Source organism: Polypterus senegalus, chromosome 5 (assembly GCF_016835505.1).
Source record: "Polypterus senegalus isolate Bchr_013 chromosome 5, ASM1683550v1, whole genome shotgun sequence".
NCBI classification, from domain to species: domain Eukaryota; kingdom Metazoa; phylum Chordata; class Cladistia; order Polypteriformes; family Polypteridae; genus Polypterus; species Polypterus senegalus.
Window position 1 is genome coordinate 71,100,224 of NC_053158.1, and position 23,588 is coordinate 71,123,811.

The 23,588-nt window shown below is 38.0% G+C and overlaps 1 protein-coding gene across 11 annotated transcripts in view; it reads right to left on the minus strand.

The window, feature by feature from the left end:
* Nucleotides 1-23,588, minus strand: part of ptprma (protein tyrosine phosphatase receptor type Ma) — an 815,060-nt gene that overhangs the window by 30,565 nt on the left and 760,907 nt on the right. For all 11 annotated transcript variants that reach the window (XM_039754798.1, XM_039754797.1, XM_039754796.1 and 8 more), the window contains one exon: nucleotides 8,271-8,368. In XM_039754798.1, the coding sequence (XP_039610732.1) occupies nucleotides 8,271-8,368 (98 nt within the window). The remainder of the gene's footprint in view (nucleotides 1-8,270; nucleotides 8,369-23,588) is intronic.

Sequence of the window (23,588 nt, forward strand, 5' to 3'; positions counted from 1 at the left end):
AAAAAGCATGGCCCCAGCAGGTATTTTATCTGTCATTAAGTAATAATGTAGTGGAAGGTCCTAGCAGCAAATAACTAAAGAAACTCTCAACCTGAGTAACTGGCTTATCCCATGACTAATTATCAGAATAATAAAATACTAATTAAAATGCATACCCCCACAGAATTGCTCAAATCTGAGATGATTAGATTTTTTTCTCTTCTTGCTAATCAAAAAAAAACATTTCAGAGACCTAAAATTAACACTCAACCACACTTTTTCCTGGCCATTTTGCTTTTCCCTCTAATATGTGTTTGTCATCTTAAGGAATTTCAGAAATGAACCATCTGTTTTCAAAATCTTACTTTCATCTAATATTAAACCCTTTTAGGATCAAGGACGCCGGAGCACCAATTCAGTAAATATTCAGTCCTCATTTTTATTAACTAACTATGATGACTGATTGTAAATTGGCTATGTCATAAGGAAGTTGCATCCACAATACTGTAGATCAGCATTCCACCTACAGGACAGTTTAGTTTAAACTTTTGCTATCAGAATAGTATCTCTCCCATTAACCCCAGCTAGGATGAATATCCATTCATCCATTATTCAATGTGCTGAATACTGTTCTGGGTCAAAGAGGGCTTGATCCTGCTCTAGCAGAATACTCGCAACAGAGAAAAATCATAACAGAACAAAGGAGAACATGTAATCCAATTAATGAGAGCTGGCAATCTACCCAACACAGACATTTCTGAAGATGTGTCAGTAAAACCAAAGTAGCCAAGTACAAACCCATGGTGACACAGAGAAAATGTGAAAAACTTAATACAAACAGATGCTGGTTGCAGGATTTAAACTGATGACTCTCGATCTGTGTGTCACCATGTGCCCCTAAACATATATGCTGTTAAATTAAAGAAACGATTACAAAGGCACAATCATGCTGCTTTTTGGTGTTTTATGATTTATTCCCATTATGGAACCAATAGTGTTAAAATACAACCTTTTAAAAAAGTTTAGAAAATAAAGCATACAGCTAAGTGAAAATTTCTCTTTATTATATTCCATCCTGTTTTCTATAATTTGCAAACTTGTACTCTCGCTGAAAGAATCTGAAAACTCTAGGTAACTGTTTTGGCTGCAATGGAGTGAGAATGCTACCACTGCATGGCATTTAGATTTATACAACATACATATATAAAGTTTTTGTAAAGCTGGGTGGCCAACATAAGGGTCAAAATTTGCAAATAGCTACTGCCTTTTGATAAATGAGGCTCCATTAGTTTAACAAAAAAATCTATAAACTACCATGATTTGTTAATAAATTTAAATAGTTCCAAATCACAGAGGAATCCTATCTCTCGTAAGTTTGCAGAGTGCATAGATAATTAAAGTCAAAGATGATAATTTAGCCCACATTGGATTAGACAGCACATTTAGTCTTTTATATTTCCTTCTTCTTATATTTTTAACATCAAATAGACTAAAGAAAATGTTTAGAATAATTCTGAAACCAAGAAAAGTGTCACTTCAGTCTAGCAGATCAAATGTTCAAACTTTGTCCGCCATCACAGGGAACCAATAAGCACAAGCAGGCTGGAGTTATTGCAACTAAAGGACAAACTGCACTTCTCTGTGCTTAACCGTAACCTTAATGAGACTGTCATTCTTCTGCACACAGCCTTAACCTCTGCCCTTTCTAGCTTTGTTGAGACCCCCTCAAGTTGCCCCATTAGCAAGTACAGCCACTTTCAGGAAATGAATCAGGTGATGCTCGCTCCTGCCTCAGGCACTGCATAAGGAAAGGCAGAAGCAGAAAGAGTCGGGGCAGCAGGCACATTCATTTGCTGATAACTGAAGCTATTTGCATTTTAGACAGGTGTCATTTTTCAGCTCAGTCCCTTAAGAAGGGCAATAAATAGGCAATATGACATGAATAACTTTAATTCAAGGCCTCTTACTCCAGCTACAAATCTGTTTGAGCACTGTGGAAAGCATTTTATATTGTATTTAAACAGATTGAGGAGAACTACCAGCCAAACAGGATGTGCACCCTTTTTAGTTGAATCACACAAGGAAATTTATGTAACATTTGGAAATAGAGTACAACCCAATGTGCTCTGTTTTAGTGTTTGAAATATGTTGTAGTACTGTGAAACTTTACAGTTTAACAACATTTTTTCCTTTATCTATTGTGATTAATTAGCTCACTAGCATACAATGACAGTGCTAGGAGGGACACAGGAAGCCCACACTTGCAATTGAAGAATTCCTCTGCAAGCCAAGCTTGCAGGTCTAGAATAATTTAAATACTTTTGGGGTTGATGACATTTTAAAGTTAGATGTCTGCAAGTGCCGCTTTGCGTGGAGAGCTGGAAGATGAGTTGGGTTAAAGATTACTGGTGAGTAAGAACTAGAAAAAGATCTTTGCACTTATGTTTTCTACCTGTAATAATTCCTGTTGACATACCTTTGCCGTAGATATTTGTTTGAGGTCTCTTTGATTTTGCCCCAGTGTAGTCACTGTCTAATCACATATTGAACCCATCAAAAGAAACCACAGGGAAAAAAAAGAAAAAAGCTCTGAAATTTTGATTTCATTATATTGCTCTGATAGAATGCATTAGGTGTTTCTCTTTAAGGACACTAAAAAAACTATATAATTTTTGTCACTTGCAAAATCTGCACACAATGTTATCATCTGTTTGTAAACATTGTACATTTCACTTGGATTATTGATCTTCATAAATGATACCCCAGTTACCAAGTTCAAGTTCAAGTTCAAGTTCAAGTTGGGGAGCATGCAATGGTACAGTGCATTGCCGCACCCACCATACGACGAAACAGCTGTGGATTCTGGTTGGCAACCCCCCAGGCAGACACGCGGTCCAGTCAAACCCTCCGGAAATGACCCTCTATCTGCCACAGCCAGGTGTTACATGGGCAACACTGTGGCCTGGTCCAGTCATTCGGGTCCCCAACAATGACGATCCTACGAGCTGGATCACCCTCGGGGAAACGCGCCACATGGCTGTAGTGTTGCAACTGACGCTCCCTCACAATACAGGTAATGTGCCTCATTTGAGACTCCATGAGCAACTGCTCATTTGACACAAAGTCAAACCATTGGTACCCAAGGATTCTCCGGAGTACCAAAGTACAGTACCAAAGGAGTCCAGTCTTCGTCTCAGGTCACTGGATAGTGTCCATGTCTTGCAACCATATAGCAAGACAGGAAGCACTCTAAAGACTGGGACTTTCATCCTTTTACAGAGATATCGGGAGCGCCACACACCCCTTTCCAGAGACCTCATGACCCCCCATGCTCTCCCAATCAATCTACTGACTTCATAAGAAGAGTCAACAGAGACATGAATGTCACTGCCAAGGTAAGTAAACCTCTCGACAAGGTCAACACAGACAGACACACTGCTGATGGCTGTGCTTAAGAGGTCATTGTAGGCATGAATCTTGGTTTTAATTCAGAACACTCGTAAGACCAGGAAGAGTCAAAATCGTCAGAGAACCAATGGAATCAGGTCTGTTGGGGATCAGAACTGATGTGGTGCTGTGGCGTCACCCGCTGCACGGCAGCACTCAGGTCCAATTTGAGCGGCACATCCAGGTAGGCACATTGAACATCCAGTTACCTAATCAGTAAAAATAAATAAAGTGGTTGAGGTGCAGGTCTGTAAATCCTTTTACTCACTTTTACATGGTGATTGTCTTTGACAAAAAATAAATTTAACATAAAGTTTATAATGAGTCTAACATGTATGGTGCCTGATTACCCAATGAAGACCCTTAAAAACATGTTGGCTGTGTATTATCACAATAGCGTCATTTTACTGTTCCCTATAATGTGGACAGTTGCAAATACAGTATTGTAGTGAAAAAATGCCTTGGTAAGAGCTCAAGTACGTGCTGTTAAATTTTGAGATTCTCACCTGCTACTGCTGCATTACCCAAAATTGTTCTCACTGTTCAGAATTCATCTCCATTCAGGTCATAAAACAAAGCAAAATTCAATCTAGGCTATTTGAATGGAGGGTATGACTGGCTGTCTGTTGGCCAAAGAGTTGCTAGGGAGAAAAGGGTGGTACAGGAGAGGATTAGGGGCCAAGAAAGGCTGAGTGTGGGAGAAAATGGGACTTGGGATGAACTGAGTAAACCCTCCAGGATGCCAAAGGGAAAATTACCCAGCAACTGCCAAGGATGCCTAACCCTTTAAAAGGGGCCTTTGGGGGATAGCTAGGGAGTTGGATTCCTCCAAAACAAAAGAGTGCAGTACATGGTACCTGGACTAAAGAACTTTGTTAAACGTTTAAAATCTAGCATTGGCAGCTGGACAATTATTTTTTCCTAGACTAGAATAAGGAGTGGGCTGTAAGTTCAAAAAGTTGATTTTTGTGAAAAATGACATACCTCATTTTAATTCCTCTAAGGATGTATGTAAATTATATACATGATAATCCTGAACTGGTTACTAACCATTCAAAGCAACCAAGTGCATGTTTTGGAAAGTTACACATTTTTTTTGGTGCCTACTGATATAGACTACACCGATGGGGTTTATATTTCTTGTTCTTATAGGTGGAATGTAGCTATAGCTGGCATGGTATCATCATTACGGCAGACTCTGTTCGTCTTGTGGTCTAGTGTATATGAAAGAAAACAATCCACACTAAGCAATGTTTATCAGTTTTTAAAAATACCTTCAGCCTTATACTCTGTGATGCTAATCTTTGTCAACAACCATCTTCTATGCCTTATGTCAACTTTGTCGGCAACTGCCTCAAAAGAGTTAAGTAAGGTAGCTCATAGACTATGCAGCTTTCCTCTTTAAGAAATCTAGAAAGCGGAACAGCAGAGGTTACCGTGGCTTCAAGGTTACAAACCCTCATGGGTTGGCACTTGATCATAGAACTATCTCTAGACCTGGCCATAAGTGACCTTAAGAAGGGTTCATAAACTGGCACACAACCCATATGGTGGTGAGTCTGGCAAGCACTTAGTGATGGGTGAAAGAGAGGCTAGGATGTTGATAGTATGTGAGAAAGATTGAGAAAGGGTGACACAGAAAAAGAGAGATTGAAGGAAAACAACTGGAGCGCTTCTGGCATTTAAGAAGTTGATAAGTAAGCAAACTACCCCATCTAAAGGTTAGTTATCAAAACATATATAGGTAAGGTCAGGGGTTTGCTTTGATAGCTTATCTTGTACATCCCTCAAGAGTATGTTAAAGGATTCCCTATTCAACATTGCTCTCTTACTTTCCATAGTTCAGTACAAATTCTTCTCAAAAGATAGCACTACAATTACACACCAATTAATCTAAACTCTTATTCCAATCTGTGTTATTTCCTCATCTACGAGGCACTACAATTATTTTACTGATGTACATCATGAAAAGAAGTGACTGGAAACCTTTGCTGATTCTATTAAATCTGTGAGGTAACCGCTGAAAGTATACACTGTTTTGAAATTGCATTTTGATAAGAACAGACATTGTATAATTCCCATTGCAAAAATAATAAATGAAACAATAAGAGTGAGAAAGTGTGTTGGTCCTTTTGAAATGAGTTTTGGGCTTTTTAGATTACTCTAAAAGATAATCTAGGCTATTGCTAAACCTAATTACTTTACCCTTTTCATTCACTTAAAGCATATGATCGAAGAAAGTTTTCACTTAAAAAAATCACTTATATAACTGTACCAGTAGTGAAGGAATGAGCAAATTGCAGCAATGCTGCAGAATTTCTTTCTACTGGTTGCTATTTTCACCATTTTCACTTGCCATTTCTTCTTTTTTAGATGTACATTTATTCTATTTACCACTACTCTTCCCATTAAACCTCTCTTTCCCCTGGAGAGCAGTAGGCAATAGGACAGCGGGATTCCATTAACTTTACTAAGAACCTGATTTTAAAAGCCACAGAAACATGGTCACATCCATAATTCTGATCGTGTCAGTATGTTTTTTTAAATGCATTCCATTTGTGGGAATTCTGCTCCAGATTGGCTTGAACACTGGAGCCAGGCTCAAACAAAATCATTCCTCCAGTAGCCTTTATTTGAAAACATAATATATATATATATTCTTAAAATAGAAAATGAAACCTATTGAATATAAGGATACAAAATCATACCCCATTCTCCTTTATGTCTATTAATCTGTTTTGATCACTAAAAAAAACAAAAAAGAGGGGAGTTTTATCTGCAATCAGATACACCATAATTCAATTGGCACATCTCACCTAAGCGCCTGTATTAAAGGTCAATAAATTTGGCAATCTTTTGTCTTACCAATGGAAGTTACTCCACATACTGAATTAACAGTACACCCACACTTGATGGAATAGCCAAGTGAAATAATGTTTTGTGTGACCACGTCTGAAGCTAAGCCTCTGATCTTTCGGTCTCAGAATACATTCCTGCTGAGCAGCTGAAAGCTTTAAATGGACCAAAAACACTATATTGCTTTTGACATGTTAGAATCATTTATTATTCTGTTCTGCAAAGTGCTTCTTAAGTTTTAGTTTTGATTTTGTACCTCTTTCTTTACATATTTGTGCTTTATCAATCCCCACCCACTTGACCTATTTGAGTACAAACATGAGTTACATTGTATTTTTTTAAATGCTCACACAGCTATTAAAGATTTTTTCCCCAATATTCATTATGTCTTCTTAATGAGATTTTCAAAATACAGAAAGTAGAAAATTACTAAGCATATTTAGGAGTCATTAACAAAAATTACACAGTAAAACACTAGTTTGGGGAATTTCTTTTTCTTGGTAGCTTTTTACTAGAAGAGCTGGCAAATGGATTAATGGAAAAACAACACAGCAATTTTCAGTCCTCACAAAAATAGTTATGTTGCTGGAGATGCAACAGGCTGGCAGAGAAAACATATTATGACTTGTAAAGTGGAGTCATTAAAGGAAAGCAAGAATCTCAATGGCTCTTCCTGGTATTGGCATGCCAGTTATGGAAATATGGTTTGGGTCATATGGGAGCTGTATAAAGATGACAATGGCTTGGATTAAAGGCAGTGGTGCTTTGATAATGACAGGTGGCTTTTAGTCCAGTATCCCAGAGCGATGGATTTCTCACTGCAGTTCTAAGTCATCTGTAGAGGTGTGACAGGTAGGGGACCCTCAGAGTAGCAATCAAATGCTGCAGGCTAGATAGGGATTATGAAAATATGCAATAAGCATAACTCCAGCAGCACAATAAACAGAGCTGCAACATTTGGAAGCATGAAGAAAACAATGTATATCTATCATACAGGACTTTTCACATCTGTCTGTCCATCCGTACATCTATCTATCTATCTATCTATCTATCTATCTATCTATCTATCTATCTATCTATCTATCTATCTATCTGTCTGTCTAATTAAAGCTTTTGCATTCTGTTTCACTTTAATTCTACCTCAAAATTATTAAAACAATAACCCTTTGATTCATATTTTGTTCTTAAACCATTTCATACATATCTTTACCTATTTCTTTATTATCTGTGTTTATTGTCTTTTTGCCTCAGTCTTCCACAGTAATCTTCAATTACAATGCTGAGTTTCATTTTTACTGCTAAATAAAATACATGAGCTAAAATTTTCAATATTTTGGTTCTCTCAAATTTAGTCCTGCTTAAATCAAAACCAGCTCTTCTTTGTACCATAAGAATTGGCCTCTTTTATGTGTACATTTAAAATGTGTGGTTATCAAATGATTTGTTTACAATCGTGTCTGGTGCATACTACAGATTTTGGTATCATGCACTTTGATAGAATGACAGATATCCAAGCATAGTTTTGGCCAGTGAGTTTGTAAGTGACCCCTGTGACACTGTGTTGGATTTAGTGGATTCACAAATGGATAGATGGATGAATGCAGACTGCAGTGCATAAACTGAGTAGGTGCTGTAAGTGGGGGGAAATGTATACAGTTGAGTATTACTTTATTTTTAATTGTGGCATATCATTGATGCCCTGAAGCTTTAAATTTAATGAGAAGAAGGATAATGGGGTTCTGGTTGGAAGAAATGTTAGGAGGGCAAGAGTGAGAGGGAAGGATTAACAAAAAATACGTCAAATAATTGAGTCCTGCATTTTAAAGAAAGGCAGCCAAAAAGAAATACACAATTAAATTCAGATCTTTAAACACGGCCAAGGCTCTAATGAACTGTTTTTGGCTTTAAAGTTGATTAGGATATAATAAAAGGTACCGTAAATTCCATGAAAAATCATTTATTTATTACTTTGTCAAACTGACACTTACTCGTCCCACTTCTACAAGGTTAGTCACCATGATAATGCTGGCAGTGTTCTCTTGCCATATCATTCTCCAGAAGTCATACACTGTTTCCTGCATTGGACCTGTGAATACATAAGAGAGGAGACAGTGAAGTAGGTGAACAGTGTCCCAAAATACATCAGACTAATTAGACAGACAATGATAGAATCTGCTGTGTCCAATTGAGGGTGGTGGGGGTCTGGGCTATGTCAGGGCATGCTTACTCGCACAACCATTTTTTACTCATTCTGGGCCAATTAAGAGTCATCAACCAACCTGCTACAGGATGTACGAGGAAAACCAATTAGCATGCTGGAAGACATGAACTCTACTAAAAGATTGTTATAGTTTTGGTTTTTAACAATATTTTTTATTTCTGTTTTATTTCTGATCTTACTTGGAAATTCAGTTTAGTTTTAGTTAGTCTCCATGCTGCATTTTTAGTTTTAGTTTAGTGTTCCTTTCACAAAGATGTTTCTGTTTTATACATATTAGTTTTAGTTTTAATAATTATAGCATTGCTCAAGAGATTTTATGGAGTTTAGTTTTGTGTTACAATCAGACAGAACTGTAGAATCAATGAGTTCATGAATAATATCTGTTTAATGTTAGTAGAAGCCAAGAAGTATGCCCCATTAATAACAAACAACAAACCAATCCAGTTACTGAATATGAACACTTCATGAACTGTTTATATTTTTGGAATATTTTTACTGAGCAAAAGGCAATTTTGTATGTAAATTCTTACTCCAAATTTACCTACAATTAAGTAAACAACAAATGGTTGAAATAGTCTAATGCTGCAAAAAAGTGAAGGAGAAGAATACTTCCGCCTCCACTGCACAATTCAGTTTTGTACAGTCTTACATAACATTTACTTGTGCAGAACACGGCATATTAAATTTGTGGTTGAGAGAAGCAGGAAATTTTCTGAAAAATGACATGTTACATAACTTTGTAAAACATGGTATTTTTTCTTTTTTCTCATTTTCTGTCTTTGACTAAGTTTGTTCCCCAAGCTGTCTTGCATTATATGGACTTGGACTTCCATATGCTCTATGGTTCTTGACACTTTATTTTAATTTACCTTTTTGTTTGCCCAAAAACTGGCTAAAGGTTAATTTGTGATGACCCTATTTTATGATTCACTTTTAATGTTCTATTCAAAAAATTTCACACACAAGGCTTTGTCATTTTCTATCCACCATGGTAATCTCTAAAGCTGTCTCAATGAATGCTAGTTTGTAAACAGAATTTTGCCACTTGCCAGCCTGAAAAGTTACAAAAAAATCAGGAAATGCATTCCACTGCATTTTATTGGGATATGATAATAAAAGCCACAATGTAGATGAGAACAGGCCATTCAACCTAACAAAGCTTGCCAGTCTTATCCATTTAATTCTTTCAAAATAACATCAAGTCTAGTTATGAAAGTCCCTAAAGTCCTACTGTCTACCGTACTACTTTGCAGCTTACTCCATGTGTCTGTGGTTTGATTTGATACACTTGGTTAATCCCTGAGGGAAAACTGTCTTTTTGCATGACCTTTAGAGGGTCAGAGCACAGGGTCAAATATTATACAGCACTCCTGGAGCAATTTCCAGGTTAAGGACTTTGCCCAAGGGTGCAACAGAGTAGGATCTCTTCTGGAAGTATAGGGATTTGAACTGGCAACTTTCTAGATACCAGTGTAGATCTGTAGCCACAGAGCCACCACTCTACAAGTTCTCTGTGTAAAGAAAATCTTCCTAATATTTGTGTGAAATGTAACCTTAACAAGTTTCCAACTGTGTCCCTGTGTTCTTTTTTGACAAATTCATTTTAAAGTAACAGTCTCAATCCACTGTACTAATTCCCCTCATAATTTGAAACACTTCAATCATTTCTCTTCTTAATTCTTAATCTATTTTTGCTTAAACAGAAAAGGCTCAGCTCTTTTGGTATTTCCTCATAATTCATCCCCTGTAGCCCTGGAATCAGCTTAGTTGCTCTTCTCTGTACTTTTTGTGGCTTGGAAACCAAAACTGTATGCAGTACTCCAGGTGAGGACTAACTAGTGCATTATAAATCTTCAGCATAACCTCCTTGGGCTACTCTACTAATTACTCTTCATATTGTGCTATATAAGCTAATATTCTGTTAGCCTCCCTAATGGCTTCTGAACACTGTCTGGCAGTTGATAGTATTGAGTTCACTATGACTCCTAAGTCATTCAGGGCTCCAGGGCCTGAATCATTGTTTATACCCCATCTAGCTACTATAGAAAAACTAGTACGGAATAACAAGGCTTGGCAATTGCTTGGACATTAGTAACCAATAAACAAGACCAGCAAGTAGTCCATGAGCAGAGAACAAGAGTTTTCAATAGGACTATGGACGGTCTTGGGGACTGCAGGTCTGACATCGTGTGCAGCAATACAGGGGCGCCGCAGGGGACTGTACTTTCTCCGGTCCTGTTCAGTCTATATACATCAGACTTCCAATATGACTCGGAGTCCTGCCACGTGCAAAAGTTCGCTGATGACACTGCTATTGTGGGCTGCATCAGGAGTGGGCAGGAGGAGGAGTACAGAAAGTTAATCAAAGACTTTGTTAAATGGTGCGACTCAAACCACTTACATCTTAACACCAGCAAGACCAAGGAGCTGGTGGTCTATTTTAGGAGGCCCAGGCCCCTCATGGACCCTGTGATCATCAGAGGTGACTGTGTGCAGAGGGTGCATACCTATAAATATCTGGGAGTGCAGCTGGATGACAAATTGGACTGGACTGCCAATACTGATGCTCTATGTAAGAAAGCTCAGAGCAGAATATACTTTCTGAGAAGGTTGGCATCCTTCAACATCTGCAGTAAGATGCTGCAGATGTTCTACCAGACGGTTGTGGTGAGTGCCCTCTTTTACGCGGCGGTGTGCTGGGGTGGCAGCATAAAGATGAAAGACGCCTCACGCCTGGACAAACTTGTTAAGAAGGCAGGCTCCATTGTAGGATTAAAGTTGGACAGTTTAACATCTGTGGCAGAGCGACGGGCACTAAGCAAACTCCTGTCAATCATGAAGAATCCACTGCATCCACTTTACAGTGTCATCTCCAGACAGAGGAGTAGCTTCAGTGACAGACTTTTGTCACTGTCCTGTTCCACTGACAGACTAAAGAGATCGTTCCTCCCCCACACTATGCGACTCTTCAATTCCACCCGGGGGAGTAAATGCGAACATTAATTTTATTTTAATTCTTTTCATTTTTATTACTATTTAATTTAATATTGTTTCTTTGTATCAGTATACTGCTGCTGGATTATGTGAATTTCCCCTTGGGATTAATAAAGTATCTATCTATCTATCTATCTATCTATCTATCTATCTATCTATCTATCTATCTATCTATCTATCTATCTATCTAAAACAACAGAACATTTGAGATTATGATACTATATATACTATATATACATTCATTGACAGTCATATGCAAATGAATTTGACAATTCAAATGTTAAGAACAATGGGAGTAACATCTTTTAACTATCCTATTAAAAAGACAAAAAAAGGAGGGAGGGAAAATATTTTTTTAAATTCAGACACCAAATTATTTTCATAGTATTAAGTATTTTTAGCTGTGAATGCAAGAAAAAATAAAACAAAAATAAATAAAATAAACTAAAAAATAAAAAACACATTACCAGGTTTGATTTTCCCACCAGTATGCACACTCAAGACAGTTTAGTCAGGCTATTAATAAACCTTAGTAGTGGTAGTTTGGCAGAGATACGGCCATCTCATTAATTATCTAAGGTGTGTATCACTTAACTAGCAAACAACCTTTCTAAAGCTCAAATGATTTGTCAACAACAACATTCTGCTTAGATATGTACAGGTATATCTCTAGGGTGTCAAAGAATGTTTTTTTATTTTTCAAAAAAACTTCCCCTATGTAAAATATGAGGTAAGTTGTTGTCGACAAAATACAAACATCTGAGAAATAAACTGATTTTATGTGCTTAAGAAAAAGGTTTTATTGATCACCAAACTTCTATTTCAGGCTTCTGAATTATGCCTTGATATACAAAAAGTGCAAAGCAAGCCAGCAGCTCATCATGACAGGTGTCAGACCCTACATGCAGTCTGAAATTTGGTTTTATGTGTTCTCCTTTATCAGTTTCTGTGCACATCTGTCTGCCTAACATGCTGTTACTGATTTTACACATCTACCTTGCACCTTGGAGACCAGTGAACAGTAGCTTTCAAAGTTACACCAATGCACATGCAGAAGTGGCATCATAATGTCTTGGTTAAGCAAAATCATCACCTTTCTCTACTTCATTGTCACTAGAACTACTGTAGAATCTATCATATGGTAAATTTCTGAAGAACTGTTAACATTATCACACAAAATCATTTTCTTCTTGATTTGCTTTCTGTTGTGACAGCCCATATTCAGTTCTCCTGCCACAGCAAACACAATTGGTGCAATAATTAAGATTCCACTGTATTTAATCTGCTAATGTGATCACTGAGATGGGTCTGTCTCATTAAGGCTGTCATATGTAAATTTATACTCTAACATTAAATGCAGCCCACTTGTTCAGTCTGCAGTCTTTGAGCATGCTGTCAATTTGTTTTTCTCATCTTCTCTATACAGTATATACTATGTTTTTGTTTGAGCTCATCTTGTGATGATGCTGCCTAGATAAGCTCCTGTTCTAGAGACACTGACTATATATTTTTGTGTTAGAGTGGCTTCTTTGCCATGAATGGCTTGTAGCTTGCACTTAATGAAAACATTTATTTGGTCTCTAAACTGAACCAGAAGAAAGTGAGTTTAAAAATGGCTGAATAATTCTTTATAGTGTAGCTTTTTTAGAATAAAGTAATGAGGAATGAGAAGCATATGCATAACACAGAACTTCTTAGTAGGCCTATAAATGAGTTCTAAACGCAGAAGAAATTCACTAGACACATTTTCATTTCTCTCAGTTCTAGATTAGGTTTAGTTGTGGCAAAAAATTGGTCAATCATATATACTTAGGAGATTATAGATGTCAAACCTAAATTAGATTTTTACGAAATATTCCAAGTTTTGCTGTAGCTGTCAAGACCTTTGGAGATTTTAAACCCACTTTTAGTTTTATTCACTTTTTTGACATGTGTTTTCAAAAGTCTGAATAGAAAAATATGCTATGACTTTTGATTATTGCAAGATTAAAAAAATGACTTTTTTCTTTATGGGTCTGTTTACCCCCGACTTGTTTGCCTAATGAAAACTTTGACCAGAAAGCCTGGTGTAACTGTTGAATTTGCAACTGTAACTAGAAAATATTAACAGAAAACAAGTAAACACTGCACTTTTTTGTGAACAGCTTCATTGGGGTCAAACAGAAAGTACTGTTTTCCTTTAAAATTTCTTACATTTCTGCAATCTACACTTAATTATGGAGTTTGCCCAGCTAGCACATGGTGACTTAATTTTCTTCCGACTTACTGGAATGATTGCAACAGTGAAAGTCAGGGCCAGTGTTAGCATTTCTGCTGCCCTAAACAAAGCTGTAAATGGCGACCGCACCCCATCCCCTTTGCTGGGCCAATTGTATGATTATTTCTATGATGCAGACATTTCACAGATGTAGGATTATTACTATTTCACTCCTTGATATAGTATTAACTGCATAATATTTTGCTTGTAATCTGGTAGTTCAAATGGATTATGAAATACTCATAAATATTAATGTATACATTTTATGTGAACTATACATACTTATACTGTATATATATATTTTTAAATGAATTTCACAATTCTTAGTGAATAAAGAATACTAGCAGCTTACTAAAGAAATTAGGTAAATGAATATACATTTGATTAAACATTTTAAAACAGTGTATTTTATTTAAAAAATGTGTATATATGCATCCATTGTCCAACCCGCTGAATCTAAACACAGGGTCACGGGGGTCTGCTGGAGCCAATACAGGGCACAAGGCAGGAACCAATCCTGGGCAGGGTGCCAACCCACTGCAGGACACACACAAACACACCCAGCACAAACTAGGGCCAATTTAGAATCACCAATCCACCTAACCTGCATGTCTTTGGACTGTGGGAGGAAACCGGAGCGCCCGGAGAAAACCACGCAGACACGGGGAGAACATGCAAACTCCACGCAGGGAGGACCCGGGAAGCGAACCCAGGTCTCCTAACTGAGAGGCAGCAGCGCTACCACTGCGCCACCATGCCGCCCATGTGTATATATATGACATCTTTTCATCTGAATCAGTCTTCTGGTTCCTGCAGTTTTCACAAAGTATTTTACATTTCCATTTTAAAATGGTATTTTTTTTAGCAGCTGGCACATTTTGTTCCAACTGTTTGACTATCATGATCTGTCTTTTGTTTTTAACTTTTCACAGCCATTCTTTAACCTCTAGAAATATTTGAAACTTCATTTTGGGGGTTTTAGAGATCATGGAATCCAAAGGGCATATTCATTTTTGTTTCAGTACATTTTCACTTATGCTGAAAATGAAATACATTCTCCCATGGTGGCATTTTAGTTTGTGCACCGGTATTACCACTTTGAGTCACTTTGTGTCACTTGCTGCTAAACAGCTGCTAGGCAGGACAACTGGGAGTCAGCAGTATGTGACATCATTATTGCGATGGTGTAAAGTGTTGTTCACTTCCTGGTTGCCTGAGTTTGTGGATACAACCAACAAGCCTAGTGCTGCTATTGTGTGTTTAATAGATTTCTGGTTATAAATTCCCTCCTGTTCTTTACACTAATGTCATGTGTTTATTGCTCTATTTATATGAACTACTTTGGTTTTTGACTCACTCAATATACTTCTTGCACTATGATTTTTGTTTCATATTCTTTTGTTTACTTGATTCTTATAGTATTGATCCATCTTTTGATTCCAGTCCTTTTCAAAATTGCAGTCACCCTGAGCAGGCAGTACATTAACATGGACTGTCAACATATGTTTTGTATTTTTTAGTGAGCACCAAGCTCCATCACATTTTTCTTTGTTTCACTCTGCTGCAAATTTTTCACTTTTTACTTTAGGTTTTGTTCAAAGCAGTAACCCTGGCAAATTATCTCATCCTTCATACCATGATTTATATGGTTAAAATTTTTATACACTTCCTATTTCACTTCTGGCTCTTATGGGGCATCTTGGGACCCTAGACCCTCAACACAACTACATAAATCCTAGTCACAGGTTCAAATAACCTTTTTTAAATATATGTCTACATATCATAAGTCACAAATCCATTCTTTTTCTCCCAAATCTTCTCTCGCAAGTGTTATCCTTCTCCATCAGACTCCAGCTCCCTGAATGACACAAGGAGGCCACTTTTATGCCAGACCTGGGAGTACTTTTTGGTCAAGTGAAGTTCCTCAAAGTACAGACAACCATTCACTGCAGCTTCCCCTGGAGGCAGGGCTGCCCAATGGGACTATAGTTACTAGTATGCCCTATGGGATGTGGATGGGTACAACAACCCAATGATACCGCTACCTAGTGTATCAGCGTAGTATACAGTGCTGGAGGACCGTCTCCCCTGTCCATTCATTTTATAGTCAATCATTCCAATGTTGTCTTCCATTTCCCACCTCTTTATTTTTTTCATATTTCTTTCACTTCATTCCTGTGTATCGACAGTGACGATGCGGGTTTGGCTCCACGCTCCCATCGCTATTCAGGAGCCCTTCAACCCAACACCGTTGGTAATGTCACCGATGAGCTAGACAGTGAGACAATAACAACTGAGCAAGGGGATGGTAAAAAGTGAAAAGTGCTTTTATTTAAAATCCAACAAAAACAAAGTGTTCAATAAATAAAGTGCAGTGAGTCCCAAAGTATTATAAATAAATAATCCATAAAAACACATGGAGGTTAAAATCACTACAAAAACAATCCATTAAAAACGAGGTTAAAACGTTCTTTTGGAAGCAGTCTTTAAAAACCAACAACAAACCCGGTGCCTTCTTTTTAAACGAGCGTCTCTCCTGCTTCACTCATCTGAGTCCCGCAACAAGGAAGACACTCTCTCTTTGCAACTGACTTTTGTGCCTGCCTCTGCTGTCAGTTGCCTTACCGATCGTTGGCTCCGGTCGGCTCCTCCGGACAGCGACTTGGGAATTTCCCCACGACCAAGGCTCTCACGCAGGGAACACCATGTCCCAAGTCCCGACTCCCGCTACCTTCTGCGGAGAGTCCTGCGCCTTCTGGTCACTCTCGCCCTACAAAACAAACTCTGTGGGAGCGACCACATCCACTACTTCTCCTGCCTTCAGCTGCCTGCGAGCATTCACTCGCTCGCTCGCCTGCTTCCTGCTGCACCGATTTGCTCGCTCTCCTCCTCACTGCTTCCTGCTGCCAACCTCCGTTTCCTTCTCTCTTTCTTTCCTGTTCGTTTGTTGTTCTTTTTTCTTCCTTATCCGACTCATGCTTCTTTTTATAGCGAGGGGCCATAGCAGCTGCTGCACATTAGCCACGGGAACAATCACGGATGTGGGCAGTCCCTCACCTGTGCACTCGGTGAGAAACGCCCACACCGCAGATCGCTCCATGGCTTGCTATGGCCCAACGCCCCCTCGCTAAGCCGCCGCGAGAGCAGTGATTATTTATTTAAATGACCTTTGCTAAACGAGCTGTGGACCCACAACAACACATTCCACCCCCCCCATAAAACTCCAGTTGCATGGGAAGGCTCCACACCACTGCCAACCCAATGCAACTGGATCTCAGGTCCACAGCTCGGCCACTCTACACTGCACTAAAATGATAAAAGCACTAAAACAAATCCCCACAATAAAACAAACCCAAGCCCCCCTTCATAAAAACAGGACATTAAAAGAATAAGAACTTTAAAAGACATATAAAAACCAACAATAAATAAATGTCCCTAAAAAGCTCAGTCCTTAAAAATGTCCTCCTCCGCTTGGGTATGTGGGTCCTCAGTCTGGTAGCAATCCCACTTGCTGCTCTGTCTCCTCTTCTGGCCTCACTGCTAGCTCATCCCACCGCTGGTGGATCCCACCGCAGCCAGGTGTTATGTGGGCAACCTCTTGGCCTGGTCCTGCCACTCGGATCCCCAACAATGAGGATCTTATGAGCCAGATAACCCTTGGGGAAATGTGCCACATGGCCGTAGTGCCATAACTGACACTCCCTCACAATGCAGGTAATGTGCCTCATTCGGGACTCCATCAGAAACTGCTCATTCGACATAAAGTCAAACCAATGGTACCCAAGGATTTTCCGGAGAGACACAGTACCAAAGGAGTCCAGTCTTCGTCTCAGGTCACTGGATAGCGTCCATGTCTCGCAACCATATAGCAAGACAGGAAGCACCAGGACTCTAAAGACTTGGACCTTCATCCTTTTGCATAGAAATCGGGAGCGCCACACACCCCTTTCCAGCGATCTCATGACCCCCCATGCTCTCCCAATCCATCTACTGACTTCATAGGAAGAGTCACCAGAGACATGAATGTCACTGCCAAGGTAAGTAAACCTCTCAACAAGGTCAACACCCTCTTTGCAAACATCGTTGCCTCATGGGCTTGGAATTACCAAGACCCTTTGTCAGCTTTCTCCTTTTCCTTAAATTCATTCTGTTTGAGTTTTTTTTTTATTTGAACATTGTGCACTTGGCTAATTTGGAAACTACAACTGAATAATTAAAATACATGACAACTCAAATAACTGAAAAAAATATAGAAATACAACATTGCGCTATTTGATGGAGGACAGAAACAAATCCTAAGCACAAACTTCTGACAGCTGCTTCATTAAACAGATTTCGGTGAATGCTAATTTCAGGCTATAGCACACATTACTTAGAATTCACTTCCTAACTCAAACCAAATTGCTTTGTAAAAATGTCCTGAGACAGCGCTTGATGTAATACACACTACACAAAATAAAGATTTTTGATTGGCTTATGTACATTTACTGCTTAAACTAAGAATGCTACAATTAAGACTACAACTTTTGCAGTTACAAATTAGATAACATCCAAGACAATATCTAATCTGATAAAGTCAAAAATAAAACACTGAGTCCAGATTGTGTAAGTAATTATCATGTATTGATGAGAATTAAATTATGGACATAATTAAATCAAATTAGTATTGTTTTTAATCAGCAGGCTTAGGAAAAATTACTTTTGACAAACTAATTAGAGAGTAGGGAATGTTTAAATCCCAGTGCTTTCTGGAGTGGAATACTTCACATTACCCAAAGCTACAACAAATTGCATCCAGCAACAGCTCAACAGCCTTCATATTCATGCTCACGCACCCATTTGATTATTAGGCATGCAAAATCCTTGCATCCTGTTTCAGCAGGTTTATTTGATGTTACAGAATAGAGCCATCTTGTCCTTTATACTTGCTAGTGTTGCTTCTTTAACTCTTTCTATTTGCTGGGGCTAAGTTTGGATTCTTATTACTTGGTTGTTTTGCTTTTAAAAAGTCAGTACTGTGTACACAAAAGCATTTCACATTGTAGCGTTGCAACCTACAGTATCTCAGGCATACACCTAACAATGAAAGAAACATTATTTTACATTCAAGCTGCATGACAAAGGCAGTAATATGAAAATAAAAAAAAAGTGACTGACCATACAATTCGTTCATTATTTCGAGTTGATTTGCCCATAATCTCCATGCACTTTCTCTTAGTTCCAAACAGTCTATTTGGATCCAAATTCAATTTGATTTTCCCAGTTTTGGAATGAGAAAAAAAATCCCACTGCACTCTCAAAAGTATATGAAACTAGCTGAAACAATGGCTATGCAAAAATATTTTGATTCTGTATGATATTGGGCTTCTTTAAGCTCAATGAGATCATACTAGACTATCTGACGGTGTTCTACACCATTGTTTTTTTATTTCATCAATCAGTTTATTCAAATGATACAGCGCTTTAGAAACAAATTTACATTAAACTAATAGAAAGCAACTTACAGTACATAATCTATACATTTGCTGATAACTATAGTAAAACAACATGTAAGAGGCAAGATGGTGAAAATGTTACATCTTAAACAATGCCAGCATTACCATCTAAGATGTGACTGATGTGAGGGAGTGGGTACATGCATGATGGTGCCCTGCAGTGGATTTATGTCCAACCAAGGGTCTACTGCTGTCTTGTGCTTCATGTTGTCAAGAGTGTTGGCTCAAACGGTCCATGATTCTAAAATTGGATGAAGCAAGTTCAGTAAATGGATGAATAATACAATTACTGTGAGTTGAAAAAAAACATATGCATTCAAGTTCATGTATCCTGTGTTCTTGGTCATGGGTGATGGAAAAAGGGAATGTGAAATCGACAAACAGATTGGTGCAGTAATGGCTGTTTTGCAGATGCAGTACCAGTCCATGGTAGTGAAGTAAAAGCTGATTCTAAAGACAAAGCTCTAGTTTTAATGGTTGATCCACATACCTGTCCTCACCTATGTTCATGAGCCAGGGGTATTGGTCAAAAGAATGAAGTCATGAGCACAAGCGGCAGAAATGACATTTCTTCATTGAGTGGTTATACTGACCCTGTATGATAGCATGAGATGCTCAGTGATTTGGCAGAATCTTGGAGTATAGCCACTGTGCCTTTAGATCAAGAAAAGTCAGCTGAGAGGTTTGGGCATGTTGTAGGAATGACCCTTGGGGCGGCTCCCCCTACAACGTCTCTGGGCCTGACCCAGTGAGGAAAGACCCAAGACAGGCTGGAGGAATCCTGGTTGGTTTAGGAACACCTGGGAATTCCTCTGGAACAGCTAGAATCTGTAGCTGGGGACAAGGAAGTCTGGGATAGCCTATTTGGCCTGCTGGCATCACGACCCTCAATAAGAAAAGCAGATGGGAAAATGAGAGTTTTTCCAGTAGGTCCAACCCAGTATGTGTCTACTGATCTACAGTATATGTATGATAATTAGTGACAACATCTTTTCAATGGAGTGACACAAAAATGACTAGGAGGGTCTGCACATATCAACAACTATTGCAGAGTTTCTCAGCTAGCTGGGAATCTTCAAAATATTCCTCTGTGGTCACTTTGTTTTTCTCAACACAACTAGCATCTGTTTTATCCATGTTTCTCAATTTTCTGGTATTATGCTGAGCCAGGCATTAGCCTCTGTGACATGAACTGTATTAAATGGATTACATAATGGATTGATGAATGATTATCTGTACCAAATTAATTGCTGTGCCTGGTTTTATTACAATAAGAGAATAATTTGTGAATTTAAGGTTGTTTTCTGTTTTTTCCACTATTCTCCCAACAAAGGGAATGATTAAAGAGACAAATATATATTCTTAAGACAAATGCAATAGGTTCAGAAAAGTACTTTCAAAAGCATTTAATAGAGGAATGGAAACATTATGTGTATTCTGTACATTAACCCAGGACTGATATGAAAAAAGTGCAATATATTGACATTTTCAGATAAAAAAGTTAAACACTTTAATGGTATAAATAATGAAACAAAAAATAAAATGCAGGATGGCTTTAGTATGCCTCCATTAAAGCTTTATTCTGTATTCCAATTTAAAATATTGTATATTGAGACTCAAATATAACTTTCACAAAATTGCAGCTCTGTGCCTGAAGCAAAATGTTTTTCTTTGCAGGACTTGGGAGAATGCTTATTTTTTTTCACGTGTCTAGGGACATTGAATGCGGCTTTTTTAGTAATAAATATTTCATGCATTTTTGAAGACATCTTTTCTGCGACTGTCATACTGTATGTCTGTAATGCAGGTACAGAAAAAGCGATTGCTCACCCAGTTAGGGTGGCTCAACCAAAGTGATGAAACTTTTGTATACTTTCTAACCTTAAGTTTATTTTTTACATCTCACTGAGAATACAGAAGAGCAAGAAAATAGTTTGTATATGGTGCCCTACACGATTCTAGCCAAATCAGTGACACAATTTCATATATTTATTGAGGTGTAATTTGTGCTTGTTTATCAGATACAACTCACACAAAGTTCATTATACAGTATTACCTACACTTTTTGTAACATTAAAAAAAACAAACACTGATAAGATTCTCATGCATAAATAAACCTTTAAAGGAAATTACTCCTATAGTAGTTATGGCTACTGCTTTTGACTCCTATCGCTTGTCATTGATTTGATTTTTACATATTTTAAAGTCCTTGAGCTATACTCTCTGATCTCTGTATGACTTTTACTTTAGTAGAAGTACTCCAGGTTGTGTCACCCATGTGGTGTAAAGCTTATCCTAGAATAGTTTAAAATGGACTGACATACAGACCAGGATGCAATGAGCACTATGACTGTTTGATGACCATGCGCTACATAAAAAATCATTGAACATTTATATTATACTTTAAAACCATAATTTCTGGATATATATCAGAGAGGATGGAAATATTTAAAAGAGATTCATGGGTATGGAGAGTGATGGTAAATATTTAATTCTGAAACAAGTAATTTAATTATACTACCTAAATAAACCTTATGAACTCCTTGAAGTTTATAATTATTCACAATCTACCCCTTTTCTAATACCCCTTTATCTTGATTAGTATCTATGAAGGAACAAGTTGAGTTGGATAGCCCAGAGTTCCCTTTCTCCAACATTCACAACTGGAGCTGTGTACATAAATAAAAAAAGTGAAACAGCTAACGTGACACCCTAGCATGCGTGTTGATTCTTTGATCAATGAGGATACCTATCAGCAACTACAACAAAGCATAAGCCATGTTTCTCAACATTTTTCCATCACAAGCAAGATCTCTAATGAATAAATACTTACAGTATACAGTGTACAGCAAACATTAAAGCCGAAGTCACATTACATGACAAACAGTCGTGAGGTATGCCAGACCTGTTGACATAGTTGCTGATCTCATCGCCAGACTATTGTCATTTAAATGAGTGAAAATTGCTGGACATGTCTAATTTACCAACTGAGTGCCAACACTCCAGGGCAGTCATTGTTGCCTCTTTCTGTGATAGCCAATAAAGTACTGCCTGATGGAGCTGGAGCTCTACGAAGGGTTAACAGATAAAGTGAGTTCACCCACAGTCTCATCCCTTTTTGCTTCTTTTTTGATTCTGTCATGGTACATAAAACACAACACAGACAAACTTCTCTTCTGTTTGTGAGGTCCAAAACACCCAGCTTTCATATTTCTTATTGCTACATTATATGAGTTATACTTCTGGATGAGCATTCATTGGTGGTCAGCTCTCATTAACACACAGTCTGCCCTTATGAATATAGACAAATTCAAGTCATGAGCTAGATGGACTGAGTCATTGGACATATCACATTACGCGACCGGCTTCACAGGAGCATATTGCTGTTTGCCTTTCACTTGCTAAGATTATGTAAATTAAGGCTACAACTGCTGAAAATTTTCTGACATAGCTTTAAGAGGAATTTACTGCAGCACATGCCCACAAAGAAGATATAAAAAAATAAATACTGCTCAATTAATAATTTTTTTAAACGGATTTGGTATATTCTATCTTAAGATTTTTGGGCACAGTTTTACACTGATGCTTTACAAATCCTGTATCAAAGTATTTGCACTTTGTTACATCTGTTACTTCCATTTGAATCAAAAACAAGCATTACCCAACAGAAAGTAAATTAAAACAATCAAAACAAGTGAGCAAATACGGTGCACAGAAAAATAAGTTTCAGATAGAGGCTTTTTGTGTGCATGATGGCAGACAGTTCAAAACAAACGGTTATTCTAATATCACCACAGCCTCTTTGAGCCCTTCCTAGGCTGGTACAGGCTACATATACAGAGTAATCATTCCATGAAATTCCATCATTACTTCTCAGAACCTCCAAAACACAGTGGTGTTGTATAAGAAGGGCCATAGCAGACTGTACTTGCTGAGGAGACGCAGGTTTTCTGATTTGTGCAATGTTCTATCAGACCATAGTAGCCAGTGTGGTGTTCTAGGCTGCAGTATCCTGGGAAAGTAACTTAAAGCAAAAAAGAAGCACAATGACCTGCTCCGTCACTGGGTGAACCCCGGACAATGCTAGAAGCTGTTGTTGTAAAGAGGATTACAGCAAGATTAGATGCCATCATGAAAAATCCCCTCCATCCCCTCCAAGAGGTGCTCTCTTGGACCACTTTTAGCTATGGGCTCATTCCAGCACAAGGTGCTAAGTAGTGCCTCTGGGGGGGTCTTTTCTGCCCACTGCTATTAGGTAATTCAATGCTTCCACCCGGTGTATTTTTTAAGTTTATTTTTATTTATTTATTGATTGCTTGATTGAGTTGTTTTATTATTT